General features: G+C 40.1%; 1 protein-coding gene across 1 annotated transcript in view; it reads right to left on the bottom strand.

Annotated features, from left to right (window-relative positions):
• Positions 1 to 14,322, bottom strand: part of LOC135874675 (cadherin-10) — a 111,602-nt gene that overhangs the window by 55,884 nt on the left and 41,396 nt on the right. Inside the window, exon 2 of the mRNA XM_065399575.1 lies at positions 3,562 to 3,856. Coding sequence (XP_065255647.1) covers positions 3,562 to 3,856 — 295 coding nt within the window. The remainder of the gene's footprint in view (positions 1 to 3,561; positions 3,857 to 14,322) is intronic.

Below are 14,322 nucleotides of genomic sequence, written 5' to 3'. Positions count from 1 at the left end.
AAGTGAGAACAGGCATTTGCATGGCACTTTTGTAGCCAGCATTGCAAGGTATTTACATGCCACATATACTAAACTTTCATATGCCCCTTCATGCTTCAGCCACCATTCCAGAGGACATGCTTCCATGCTGATGATGCTCATTAAAAAAATAATGCGTTGATTAAATTTGTGACTGAACTACTTGGAGGAGAATTGTATGTCCCCTGCTCTGTTTTACCCACATTCTGCCATATATTTCATGTTATAGCAGTCTCAGATGGTGACCCAGGACATGTTCATTTTAAGAACACTTTCACTGCAGATTTGACAAAATACAAAGAAGGTACCAATATGCAATTTTGAAAGATAGCTACAGCACTCCACCCAAGGTTCAAGAATATGAAGTGCCTTCGAAAATCTGAGAGGGACGAGGTGTGGAGCATGCTTTCAAAAGTCTTAAAAGAGCAACATTCCAATGAGGAAACTACAGAACCCGAACCACCAAAAAAGAAAATCAACCTTCTGCTGGTGGCATCTGACTCAGATAATGAAAATGAACATGCATCGGCCCACACTGCTTTGCATTGTTATAGAGCAGAACCCATCATCAGCATGGACACATGTCCCCTGGAATGGTGGTTGAAGCATGAAGGGACACATGAATCTTTAGCACATCTGGCACGTAAATACCTTGTGATGCTGGCTACAACAGTGCCATTGCAGTGCCTGTTCTCATTTTCAGGTGACATTGTAAACAAGAAGCAGGCAGCATTATCTCCTGCAAATGTAAACAAACTTGTTTGTCAGAGTGATTGGCTGAACAAGAAGTATGACTGAGTGGACTTTCAGGCGCTAAAGTTTTACATTGTTTTATTTTTGAATGCAGTTATTTTTTGTACATAATTCTACATTTTTAAGTTCAACTTTCATGATAAAGAGATTGAACTACAGTACTTGTATTAAGTGAATTGAAAAATACTATTTCTTTTGTTTTTCTTTTACAGTGCAAGTACTTGTAATCAAAAATAAATATAAAGTGAGCTCTGTGCACTTTGTATTCTGTGCTGTAATTGAAATCAATATATTTGAAAATGTAGAAAACATCCAAAAATATTTAAATAAATGGTATTCTATTATTGTTTAACAGTGCGATTAATCATGATTATTTTTTTTTAATCGCTTGACAGTCCTAGTCCCAGTATAATCCTGTGAAGTGCCTTCACGGATAATGCATTACTGTTTTTTTAAATAAACATTGCTTGGTCAATGTTGAAACTCTGAGATGATGGGAGGTTTAGACTACATGGTAGATGCATCTAGTTAGATGCAGTTAACAGGATGATGAGGAGGAGAAGGACCTCGGAGTCCTGGTTGATCGCAGGATGACTATGAGTCGGCAATGTGACGTGGCTGTGAAAAAAGCTAATGCGATTTTGGGATGCGTTAGGCGAGGTATTTCTAGTAGGGACAGGGAGGTGCTGCTTCCGTTATACAAGGCGCTGGTGAGACCTCATTTGGAGTACTGTGTGCAGTTCTGGTCTCCTATGTTTAAAAAGGATGAACTCAAACTGGAACGGGTATAGAGAAGGGCCACTAGGATGATCCGAGGAATGGAAAACCTTTCCTATGAAAGGAGACTCGAGGAGCTCGGTTTGTTTAGCCTAACCAAAAGAAGGCTGAGGGGGGATATGATTGCTCTCTTTAAATATATCAAAGGGATTAATACCAAGGAGGGAGAGGAATTATTTCAGCTCAGTAGTAATGTGGACACGAGAACGAATGGATATAAACTGGCCGTGGGGAAGTTTAGGCTTCAAATTAGAAGAAGGTTTCTAACCGTCAGAGGGGTGAAATTTTGGAACAGCCTTCCGAGGGAAACGGTGGGGGCGAAAGACCTTTCTGGCTTCAAGATTAGGCTTGATAAGTTTATGGAGGGAATGGTTTGAAGGGATAACGTGGTTTTAGTCAATTAGGCATTAACGTGCCATCGCGGGTAAAATGAGGGTCCGGCTGTAGATTCTTGCCTGTATGCTCGGGGTACTGCTGATCGCCATATTTGGGGTCGGGAAGGAATTTTCCTCCAGGGTAGATTGGCAGAGGCCCTGGAGGTTTTTCGCCTTCCTCCGCAGCATAGGGCAGGGGTCGCAGGCTGGAAGATTCTGTTGTGGGTGGGTCAGCTTTTGTGGCCTGCATCATGCGGGAGGTCAGACTAGATGACCATATTGGTCCCTTCTGACCTTAAAGTCTATGAGTCTATGATGCTCCCATACAGTTCTGTAAAGTTCTCTGCGGGTTCTTATCTTCATGTGTCCATGTCTTCTTCTGTTCATTGTAAATACTAATGAGGGTCAGTGAGGTCGCTCAAAACATTATATGATATACTTGTAAGTCATACTTTAGTAGCCACTGAAAAGTCAACATTTACCAACAGATTCCACAGTTACTCAAGTTATATTGTATTCTAAATGTAGTAGGAAACTGGTATCACATATACAATTGTATGCTAATCTGGCAAATAGTGAATTTTTAATATTGACCACTCGTTATCATAAAACATTCTTCTGTAAAATTGTTATCATCATATGGAGGACTGTTCTATAAGTTTGAGCAGGTTAGCTGACATGATGCTGATCACAACACTGAAGTCTGCATACACCAGGACAAATTGAATTCAGCATCTTGTCAACTAATTGTGATTCTGAATGTTATTTGTACTGGCTTACATTTACCTCAGAGTCATTCTCAGCACGTAGCACAGTGTGTAACAGTACTTTTATTTCCTTCCATTGGAGTCTGCCTATCAACTGCTCATCTCCTGCCCATGTACCAACCATGAGTAAAAATGAGAAGGAGAACTGGCCAAGCTCTTGCCTGAGAACCAGGACAGAGGGTGAAATGAAGCATATAGACAACAAGGAAGCCACTTCAGATTCCGACTACCACCAGCCACAGGCAAGATGTGGGAGAACCAGAAGGGTAACAACAAAGTCCACCCCCCCCCCCAAAAAATGCAAAGAGGGGAACAAAGGCAGAGAATGAACAGAAGCTTCTTCAGGACTGTGTCTGTTGTCAATGCACCAGCATGAGGAGACAGGAGCAAGGGAGTATAGCTCCTCAGCCACAGAACCCATGAGAGAGAAGGCCGACTAGCGGGGCTTCAATTTATAAAAAAGAAAGGAAACACTCCACTGAAGTTTTTGTCAAAGGCTTCCCCACTCACCTTTTCCCTGCAGATTTCAGGGAGGGATACAATTTACCTGGACCAAACCATGAATTATGTATCACATCTTTTCATTCAAATTCCAACAAAGTTTGAATTAATGTATTTAAGATTATAAATAGACCAAAGCTCCATCCATAAAATGTGTATCTGGATCTGGCTGCAGAGTTTGAACCCTGAACTCTGCACCAGATGTAGGGTTTTCTCTCAGGCTTATTTCTAATTCTAAACAGAGACAAGTACTAATATTACTTACCTTCTGCGTGAAAATCAGGACTTAACTGACTTTATAATAGTTGGGAAATCATTACTTTAAAGATCATAGTTAAAAGTATGTCCTTACACCAGAAATCACTACTTACCAACTACTGACATTTCAGGAACACTAGCAGTATATATTTCTTCTGGAAATGTTGGTTCATTGTCATTAATGTCATGGATTTTTATGACAAACTCTGACTCAGGCTCCACTGGCCTCAGAGTTCTTCTGTTAATAGCCTGGGCACGAAGGGTGTAAAAGGCTTTCTCCTCCCTATCAATCCTCCGAGTGGCATGAATGTCACCTGTTTTCTCATCAATAATAAAAAGAGTACCAGCCCCATCTCCTGATAAAATGTACTTGAGAGACCCATCTCCCTTGTCCTGGTCAGAGTGAAGCTAGAGGAGAGAGAGAGAGAGAGAGAGAGAGAGAGAATATTTTTAAAAAGTGGGTCAGTTTTTTTAAGACATGAAGTCATTCTGCATGCAAAAAAACAAGATGAGGACTGAAAAAAAACACTCATTTTCTATTTCATAGAATATCAGGGTTGGAAGGGACCTCAGGAGGTCATCTAGTCCAACCCCCTGCACAAAGCAGGACCAATCCCCAAACAGATTTTTGCCCCAGATCCCTAAATGGCCCCCTCAAGGATTGAACTCACAACCCTGGGTTTAGCAGGCCAATGCTCAAGCCACTGAGCCATCCCTCCCCCCCATTGCAGTCATTGTGCTTTATTAAAGCATTCACGTCTCCCTTACTTAACACAAAGAGTCATTTCACTAGACTGATGTGGCAGATTTTAGTTTTCCAGCAACACCTGTTCTCTGCTGTGAAACGTTTGTGCCACAAATCTTAAAGAAGAATTTTATGTTAATGTTGACCTTTTCTTTCCTTGAAGAGAGCCTATTAAAAATTCACAACCTGCTGTGTTAGTTGTAAATTGACTAAGCAGATAAAGGACATGGCAGGATACATGACAATTAAGGAAAACAGAACAACTGGCGGTGTGTCACACAATTTTTAATTTTTTTATTTCTTATTATTTATGTTTCCTTCTCCTAAACTGGAGTACATTTCAGTGTAACTCATTATCACTTTTATGCCCTTCAAATAGTTTAAATGGGTTAAACCAAAAAGCAACAGATTCATTAAGCAATCAGTATTGATTTAAATCAGATTATCTAGATATCTTTCTTTACTAATGACTTCTAACACTGGAAGAGCCCTAATGCAAAACGTTTTGCTATTTTTTACTGTACTGAAATGCATTTGGCTAAGCCAGAATGTTACACTCAACACCACCTCCCCGCTTCCTGTTACACAATTCCCTGCTATTTCATTGAGTCCGTTATGTCTGATTTGCAGAACTGAATAATTCAATTTATTTTCACCCTGAAATGTATATTTTAAATTTTGCAGATGTGTCATATCTGATAAAGGCCCCAATATTATTTTTTTAAAGCATCTCTAATCTGCTTCTGATTTTGTGGCCACGATGTTGAGCATGGAATTTTGAGAAAAAAACAACCAACAACAACTCTTTAAGCCCATTTAGTGAGTTCAAGCAACCATTGGCAAAATGTATGATCATTGTAAGCATGCAGTTACGTGCCTCACTAACTTATTTGTGCATTTAATGACACTGTACATAATAGTTAACAACAATAACATTAATTTATAGGTGCAAACAGTTGGACATCTAAACACTATAAAATGTGTCCACAATTATTTGCACCATCACATTTGTTGCAACATTTATTTACAGGCACAAAATTGTAACAACAAAATCAAAGTTCACTTAAAAAAAAAATGGTCAGGCCGCAAGAGTATTCGAATGATCCAAAAAGTTTCACACATGAAATAAAACTAGTGCAGCACTTTGGGCTTTTTCCTCGTGTTCCAACTATAGTTAGGGAAAACAGCATAGCAATATTAAAGTAGCATTGACTACTTATAAGAATACCATCTTCAATCATATAAGCTAGGATAACAAAAAGATGTTCATGCTTAGGGAATAAACTGATCACACACTTAGATCAGGTATAAATATTCCTCCATGGTATCCAGTTATTACATGTATTTTCCTGGTGCACTATGTTGCTTTCATATTTTCCTCTAAAGAATCTATTTCAGGCCAATATCAGAGGCAAAATTCTAGACTAGATGGACCACTGGTCTGCTCTGATGTAGCAATCCTCAGGTGTCCGTGCAGAAACCAAATGAGTTCAATGGAGCAGAGGGATGAAGTAAAGGTCAGAGGATTAATTACTCTTGCTGTGGTAAATTTGCAGAAGCTGAATCTTTCCCACACACTCATAATGAGCAGATCCTGGAGAAGGGAAGGAACTCATGAAGGATCTAGGATCAAAGCCATTATCAGCTTAGAAACTGAGAAACTTAGAAAATTGATTAAATGTTACTGAACTTTGATTAGAGTCATTTTCCCATTCTCTCTTGATTCACAATAACTAACAGTAAGCGTAAGCACGGAGCAAAGAATTACAGATTAAATTTTGCATGAGCTAAAAATAAACAGTATACACAAAACAAATGTTTGTCATACATCTCCCTTTTTCTACAAAAAAGGAAGACAGTCCGGGACAGCTGGCACCATCTAACAGGAAGAAAGCAAGGAAGGTAATTCTAAGGGAAGTCTCTTCTATGTAAGCTCCAAGTCCTCTTCTTTCCCCCTCCATTTTCTTTGTCCTTACAACTTGGAAGTCTCAACCTCTCCTCAGGCTCCTTCTCTTCCACCTCTTCCTTGCTTTCTAATTTTCTTCCCTGGTTTTCTCCTAGACCTACCCAAGGACAAAAAGAAAATCTCTCTGACAGTTCCTTCAGCTATGTGCTTCCGGGGGGGGGGAGGGCAGAGTCATGATACACACTATCCCTGGTGCTCTATCATGGGAAGGGAGAAGAAGAGACTGAGATAAATTGAATTACCAAAGAGTAACTCTCGTTTTGAAGTATTTTTTTGGCATGCAAACAAATGTGTCTGCAAACATCTGGGGTACATGGTCCCAACCATGCAGGAAGAAACACAAGATGCAAGGGATGTGGTTACATTAGGCCACAGCTTTATTAATGCACCTGGGAACTATCCAGCAATAACTTGTACAATACATGTCATCATTCCTTCCCAAAAAGTGCCCACCAATTTGAGAGATGCTGTCAGCTCTCCCTGCTGAGACCCCACCACCCTCCTGTAATATGAGAGTTCTGGGGCTGGGGAAAAGGAGTTGTCTCCCTGCTATACCAGATATAGGACCCAACCCCTTCCTTAGCTTCAGTAGGGCATGCCTTCCCCTATGTTATGGTGGCCCTGCCTGGGGTGCCCTCCTATGGCAGGCCATGGCACAAAAAGTGTGCCTACCTCAGTATCCCCTTTTCTTCTAGAGTCCCCAATAACTCCAGACATGCTTCTACATGTAAATGGCCCTTTTGTGGGGTTAGTTTATTACAAAAGTCCCACAATCATAATTCAAAATTCCCCAGCACAGTCCAAATAGTACATTCACTCTTTCAAGTCCCTACAGTCCATCAATACACCAAATACAGCTCTGGCTTTTCTCACTGTGCACCAGCTCCCCAATGGAGCTTTGACTTCTCTCACTGCACCTCATAACCGCCCCTTTAGCTGGGGCATTTCTCTGCCCTGTTTCCCTATAGTTCCAGCTCCTGCCCAGAGACATCAGTGAACTCACCCCTCCATCATCCCCCAGACTTCAGCCCTCCAGCTCAGAGAGCCAGCAGGCATCTCCCTCTGTTGCTCTGAGCCTTCATCCCTTTCTGGTTGTGGCTCGGTGTCCTGGGGAAGTTTGTAGGTGGAGCTCTCTCAAGTGCCTCATGTTTTCATCAGCCTGGTCTGGTTTGCTGCGCACTAAGATACTTTCCCTGCTCCCTCCTTCAAGGGCAGCCCCTTCCTGAAGCTCTCAGCCCAACTCTGCCTTTCTTCTGAGCTCTCTTGTTCTCTGAACTCTGGATTCCGAACTCTGTTGCCTTTGGACTGCCTGTCATCTATAACTCCCTGGGGCATCCCCGCTCTCCCCATTACACCAAACTAGGGTGCAGCAGGACTGCAACAGGAGAAGCTGGCCCAATTTCATTTAAGGGGCCAGGTACCATGTTACACTTCCCTAAATGCACTTCCAATTCTGGTTTATCAGAAAACTGGACCCCCCCTCTGGAACAAATACTTCCACTTGACAATTGCCACCTGCTAAGTTGTGACAATTTGAATGATACTTCCTGACCCTACTCCCATGAGATCCTGGAGCTGCTGTGGAGTAAGTGAAAAAAACTCACGCCTGCCCCAGCCAATCTGGCTATGAGCGAAAAATTCTTTCTCAGTCCCAAAAAGGTTAGTTGTACAAGTTCCCCAGCAAACCAAAAAACCTGGTTCTATGCTGATCCAATTAGAAAAAAGGGTTCTGACTGGAGTGTCAGGTGTACATATACCTTTCCTCTCCCCTAGGTGCTCAGGGGCCCAGTGTTGGCAGATAATTACAGTATTTATGCTACATATTTACTAGGGTGAATCCTGAAAAGTTTCCAAGCCAAAAAAAAAAAAAAAAAAGGTTTGGAACTTGGACTGTACCTATTTTTCATATTGCTAGACACTCTGGATAAAGCCAATACAGAATGGAGATAGACATAGAGTTTCCCATTTCTTTATAGTAGGGCTGTTCATAATAGTCACAATAGTACTTTAAACTATTTTGTTATGAATTTAAAATGGGACTCTGTTTCTCCAAAAGGATCACAAACCTATGCTCAGTTTCTGAGATTTGTCATATTTCAAATGGTCTCTCAGCTGCTACGTATATGGAAAAAGTACTTAATAAACTGCTGATGAAAATTTGGGAAAAGCCACAGCATTAGTCAGCAAAGAGTGTCTTCCTCTACAGCACCCAAATGCACCAGAAGTAGTTAAATAAAGGACTTTGAGGACACACCTATGAATGTTTTGGTGGTGGCTGGCTGCCCTACTGCAGAGCAGAATATTTAGAAAGAGGTTGAAGTTCCCACACTTAACATAAAGACTTCAGAAGAACTCCTGGGAGGACCTATCACCATGGTGTTACAGACACTGCAGGGGCAGTATGCTGGCACCCAATCCTACTCCAACACCAAGCACACATTACTGTAGGGTGCTCACTCTCCCCTTAAGCTTCATGGTCTGTAGGTCAATCTACAGGTGGCAATTAGAGGAGAAAAGCAGTAAAACACACAGAAGTGAGGTGAGGACATAGACTGTATTCTAGCTCATTCTGTAAGCACTGCCACATGTCAAAAATGAAATAACTTGTGCAAGGTGCTACAGCCTTACTCTGTTGTGAGATCAAAAGCAGGTCCTCTGACACTGACTTCACATAGCATTGACACAAAGAAAAAAAAAAGAAAAAAAAACCCCTCTTTTTAGTAAGATGGCCACCTATAATGCTAATATCAGAAATGTCCATTATAAATGATGTTTTGGGGAAAAAACCTCAAAATATTGAATTATTTTAATTAGTTCTATGACAATTTAAAGATATTGTCCCAAGTGAAATGTGATTTGTCTTTTCCAGACTAGCAGGGAAGTTGGAAAAAATAAGATGGTGAAGTTTTCCTGTATACTACTTTAAGTGTAAAACATTTCATATAGCTCTTTTGGCTAATGGGCATCTGTGTTTCATGACAGCCAAGCTGAGAAAGGAAGAGACATCTGTTTCACTTAGCAATTTTGTCTCACAAAACAATCAGCTGTGAAGATGTGGTTTTGTTTCTATATCCATACCTGATATTTTGCAAACCAATGAATTTCTTGTTTTACCTCTCACAGGAGCACTTTACTTTTCAGTGGTCACCACTGTATAATTTATCTTACTAGACAAAAATCAGAATATCTGCTGTATTTTTTTTTCAACAGGTCTGACTCACTGTACAGCAACTGCAATTACCATGTGTCACAGCTCTGTGCATTTAGTTATCAATGAGATTAAAATACTTTGTTTACCTGAAAACACATTCATTAGAGCACTATCACTTACTACTATAAGGCAGTATTATTAAAATGAATGCAGTGTAATAAATACTGGACAATGTTTGGAAAGAGATGTAGCAATAACCCTATTAGGTGTATGGCTTTTATAGAAACATTATTAGTAGTGCAATAGAGAAAGATACACAACAGCTAGAAAATGTAATTGAGTTACATAAAATAGAGCTAACTCAGACTCAGTCACCACCACCACCACCCCCCTTTCATGGAAAAGACAGATATGTAAAGATGATAGACTAATAAGTCTCTAGAGCAATTTCCATTCAGTTATACCTCTAGATTTCTGCAGTATCTTCATTAACGTCCATAGAGTTACTTTAGATTTACACAGTGTGGTTCTAATTTGAAAAGTGACTTGAAAATTACACAGGAGGTTTTCATCTTTATTGCCTTTCAATGATTCCAGAATCAAATCTGCTCACTCTATAAGTAAAAAGATTTTTCTTCCTTAATTCCCAGCCCTCCAAGCTCCACATGGAATCTGAAAGTTGGGTTCTTTCTGTAGTACTAACAGAAGTAAAAAAATTGAAATCTACTTCCATTAGAAAAGCCAGAAGATACTACTCTGAACAACATAAGGAGCAGATCGACTGAGTAAGAAGGTGCCATTTTCACATGCAAGAAAATGTGGAATACTGGAATAGCTAATAATAATGGCAAGTATTCTGTTATAAGGATTAATACAATTTGTTTCTATTCAAATTACAGATTCCAAGGTCGTTATCTGAATTTTATTTAATGTAAAATTCAGAGTATCAAGATACAAATAATAAGAATGTATGTAGTCACTTTTCAGATTAGAACAGTACTACAAGTAAAATCTATCAACTGAATTCTTACATTAAACTTCAATTCATTTCAAGCCCATTTTCATCTTGTTTTACTGCCCAGTAATATATAAGAAACTCCCCTGTATAAAACTAATCTTCACTTTTTTCCTCAGCAGTTTTCACCAAATAATACAGACTATTCAGTTCTACCTTCCCAAATGCATTTTTACTTCCTATAACTTGCAATAATATCTCTGTACAGTGTATATCTTCAGTAGCATGTACACCACAATAAAACCTAGATATGAAATTCAGATCTAGAAAATGTCCTGAATTTTCTACAGTTTTGAACATTAGTTTCAGATGGAATGTTTAACTCCATCTTTATTTGTTAGCTTCTTTCTATTTAATTATATTGGCTCTATGAATTAAATCATATATTGGAGGAAGTGTTCTCACCTATGCTGTAATTCTTTGCCCTAAACACTGATATTCCGTTATAAAAAAGGAGCATCAAACCTTTTATTTTTTCATTCATCTCTTTTCTGAACACTCTGTAGTATAGTAGTACTCTCCTTGCAATTACCTACTACAGGAAGGCTTACTTATAAAATACAAAAGCAGACCCTAATTCTAATAACTATGGTATTGAAGAACAGTTATTTCCGCTAACTCTCAAAACATAAGGTATTAAAACTTGTCAGTTAATTTCCCTTTGTACCAGCCTAGAAGACAAGATCTACAACAGATGTGGCAAAACCATTTCTCCTTTCCCTTTTCTCTTTTTAGAGTATCTATCCTGCACAATCTTTTCCCTAAGTGCTGAGTTTTAAGTGAAGCAGCTTGGTGCCAAATCTCATTCATTTGTAATGAGACTCACTTATTTCGACTTATTCTGAAGGTAGTTTTTAAAGTAACTCTCTTGTCTGATGAAGGATTTTGCACTGTGTTTCAATGAGATACTTACAGTCTCACTCTTAATCTACTGAAATCTCGCTCATTTATGTTGTCACAGCTTGCAAGTCCTGTGCTATTGCATGTTATTTAAAAGGGGTGAGAAACGGTGAGGAAAAATGCATATTTTGTGGGACTGGGGAAGATGAAGAGAGAACAAAGTTAAAAGAAAGTACAGCAACTGCATATTGGCTGGGAGCTAAGAAAAGCTTTGAAATACTCTTACTTGTTCAGAACAGACAAACACAAATACTCCACTCTGCACTGCACTGCACAGCCAAGGTTAGATTAGTTGATTTCAGTTTGGATTCATTAGCCTCACTGTGCCAAATTTACCTCTGGTGTAAACCCACTCAAGTTATTCGGGAGAGAGGGGAGAAAAATTGAACAAATCCCATAAGACTCTGTAAACCCATTGTTAACTACTGCTCTCCAGCATGACGTCTGTTGCTGGCTGATGACTCCTTGCTGTTGTAGGCTTCGAACTTCATAGGAGCAACAGAGGCTTCATCATGAGTGTGTTAAATCAGTGCCACCCTGGCTATGTCCCTCCCCAGGTCAAGCCCATCTAGCAGAGGGGGAAGTTGCAGCTGCCTTGTGCTGCCACAACTACTCTGGCAGAGGCATTCTCATTCTGGCAGAGCCAGTGGGACCTAGAGATTAATTTGATACCATGCACCAATGATAATTGAGAGTTATCAGGCCACTGTTTAATTTTCCTTCCATTGTTTAGTGCAAAAAGTAAAATATTACGGTAAGTTCTCCTTTTAAAACAGCACAAGATCAGAAGTAGATCAGTGCAGAATATGTACGTAACCTGTACCTGATAATGGTTCAAGCCAACAGGAAAGGACACACAGTGAGGTTTTCCTCATGGAGTTTCTCCCACATTATTCTGGCAGGGTAGCTGTGTTTGCCATGGACTGAGCTGTAGGGCTGACCCACAAACCCTGCTGATCTATAAGAGGCAAGAACCATCCACATAATGACTTGGTCTCCTCATTGACTGTGAAGCCCAGTTTCCCTTTCCCACTCCCTAGAAGGTAGGACCAACCCCAGCCATGATCAGGGCTACTGCACAACCTCTTAAACAGGCTTCCCGTGGCAGAGGGGTTTCGATGGTAAATGTAAAGCAATCTCAAGCTAGATCAACTCTCTTAGGTGTTCTTCACATAGCTATTGGGCAAGGTGATGTACATCCTTTGGCCCGACCCCTACCCAACTTGGGACTGTCCATGGCCTTTCTCTTCCCTCCTTAAGGATCTCAGCACACTGTGTGGGATCTCATGGGAGGGTTGTGGAGGGGGGAAGATGCTACTTATGACTAGGATTTTACATTTCCTTATACTCATTATTGCATAGTTTATATGTTTCAACATTGGAATGTTTCTTTTTGCTGGCATGTTAGTTTCTGGAGCTGCAAACCCTTATAGAGTATAATTGAAAGTTGTCCACTTATGCATTTTGAAAAGAGTTGACCAGGTTTCAAGAGCATACCCCCACTCAGCCAAGCATTCAGCAACAATCTACATAAATTAGTCTCAGGTGAATTAGGAAGCTTAATGTGCTGAAACCCAAACCAGCCCTTTCTTTCACTGCACTGGAAACTCCATAAACACAGGAAAGAAAAAAATATTAATCTACCCAGGCTTTTCAGTAAGGACAACAATCAAAGAGGTAATTAAGCAACAGTTTGAGGAAACCTTCATGCCAACAATAAGCAACATGTTTTTTTATTAGATAGCTTAAATATGACTTTATAAAGGAGCTTAGGTATTAACCAAATAACCATTAAAACAGCATTAGCCTTCGTACATCTTATTACACAATTTGCATTATGTATAAACATCATTAAGTCCTTTTCTTTTTAAATGAATGCAAAACTTCATTAACATCAATGCTTCTTAGCTCTTTTGGCTATTGCTGGAGGCTCACAGAAAACATGGTTTTCTTTGTTTCCAAATAGAATCACTGTAAAATGTAAATTGTTAAGGGCTGGGCAAAACATTTACCTCTCAATCTTAAGTCAATGTTGTGTTCATGAACGTTCTGGAAACCAATTATAGTTGCACAGCAGCACCAGCTGTGCCAACACATACCAGACTTCCTATACCCCACAACCCTGTCAGTGCACCCCAACCCATGTGCAAACCCTGTACTGATCCACCAATTGATTTAGACTATGACTGCGTTAGGGCAAGGACTCTTTGTTATTATACTGGCATGGGTACATTCTTGGGGCAGCTGTCCTATGCCATTGCTCACCACTACCCACGATACCAAGGCTACCCTCCTATTTGTAGTGCATTAGCTTTCATTGAGCTAATGTGAATATGTCTACTCAAGCTAGGTGGTGGGGCTAGGAGGAGAGGGATGGTGAGAGGTCTTCCAGCTGCAGAAGGGGCAGAAAATGAAGATTTGTGGTCAGTAAGCCTTGGGTGGGGTGTTTGAGAAAATCTGTATTTTACTGGTCCCTCAGGGGTTTGGAAGGGACTGGGAGGAGAAAGAAGTGGCAACTTCCTGATTTCAGCACAGATTAATGTGGTGTTTCCAAAGACACACAGCCCAGAGGTTTGGAACTGACAATGCAGGTACCTTGACTGCTGAGGGAAAAGAAATATGTGTGGTTGCCGACATATGGATGCTGGGGATTCTTGGATCATGAAGTTGCAGAAGCTGGTGAGAGAGCAAGGATTACATCATGACATGGACATTGCTGAGTACCGGCTAATTTGGATGGAGAGAGGTTGCCTGCCTTAGCATCATAATTTGCCTACTCTTCAGTATCTAACTGGTGAGCTAAGAAGTTGTGATCTTCCGGACACTGAGGTGATTCACTTGGGTGGAAGTGATCATAGTTTCATTCCTGGTGTACATCTTATAAAATATATCAGATTAGATCTGGATTTGTATCCCGAAGCTGTGATAGTTGTCTCTGATTTGGCTGAGCATCTGAATAATCTCTACAGCAATAATATGAAAACTATTAATAAGCTATTAATAAGGTCTGTAACCTGCTTGTATTATCTCTCAGGGAGAGACACTGCCTGATTCAAATCCTGTCTAGTTTATAGAACTCAGATTGTGATTTTACTTT

This window comes from Emys orbicularis, chromosome 2, assembly GCF_028017835.1.
Source record: "Emys orbicularis isolate rEmyOrb1 chromosome 2, rEmyOrb1.hap1, whole genome shotgun sequence".
NCBI lineage: Eukaryota > Metazoa > Chordata > Testudines > Emydidae > Emys > Emys orbicularis.
The sequence above is the reverse complement of the archived record's forward strand: the minus strand, read 5'-3'. Positions and strand labels throughout refer to the sequence as shown.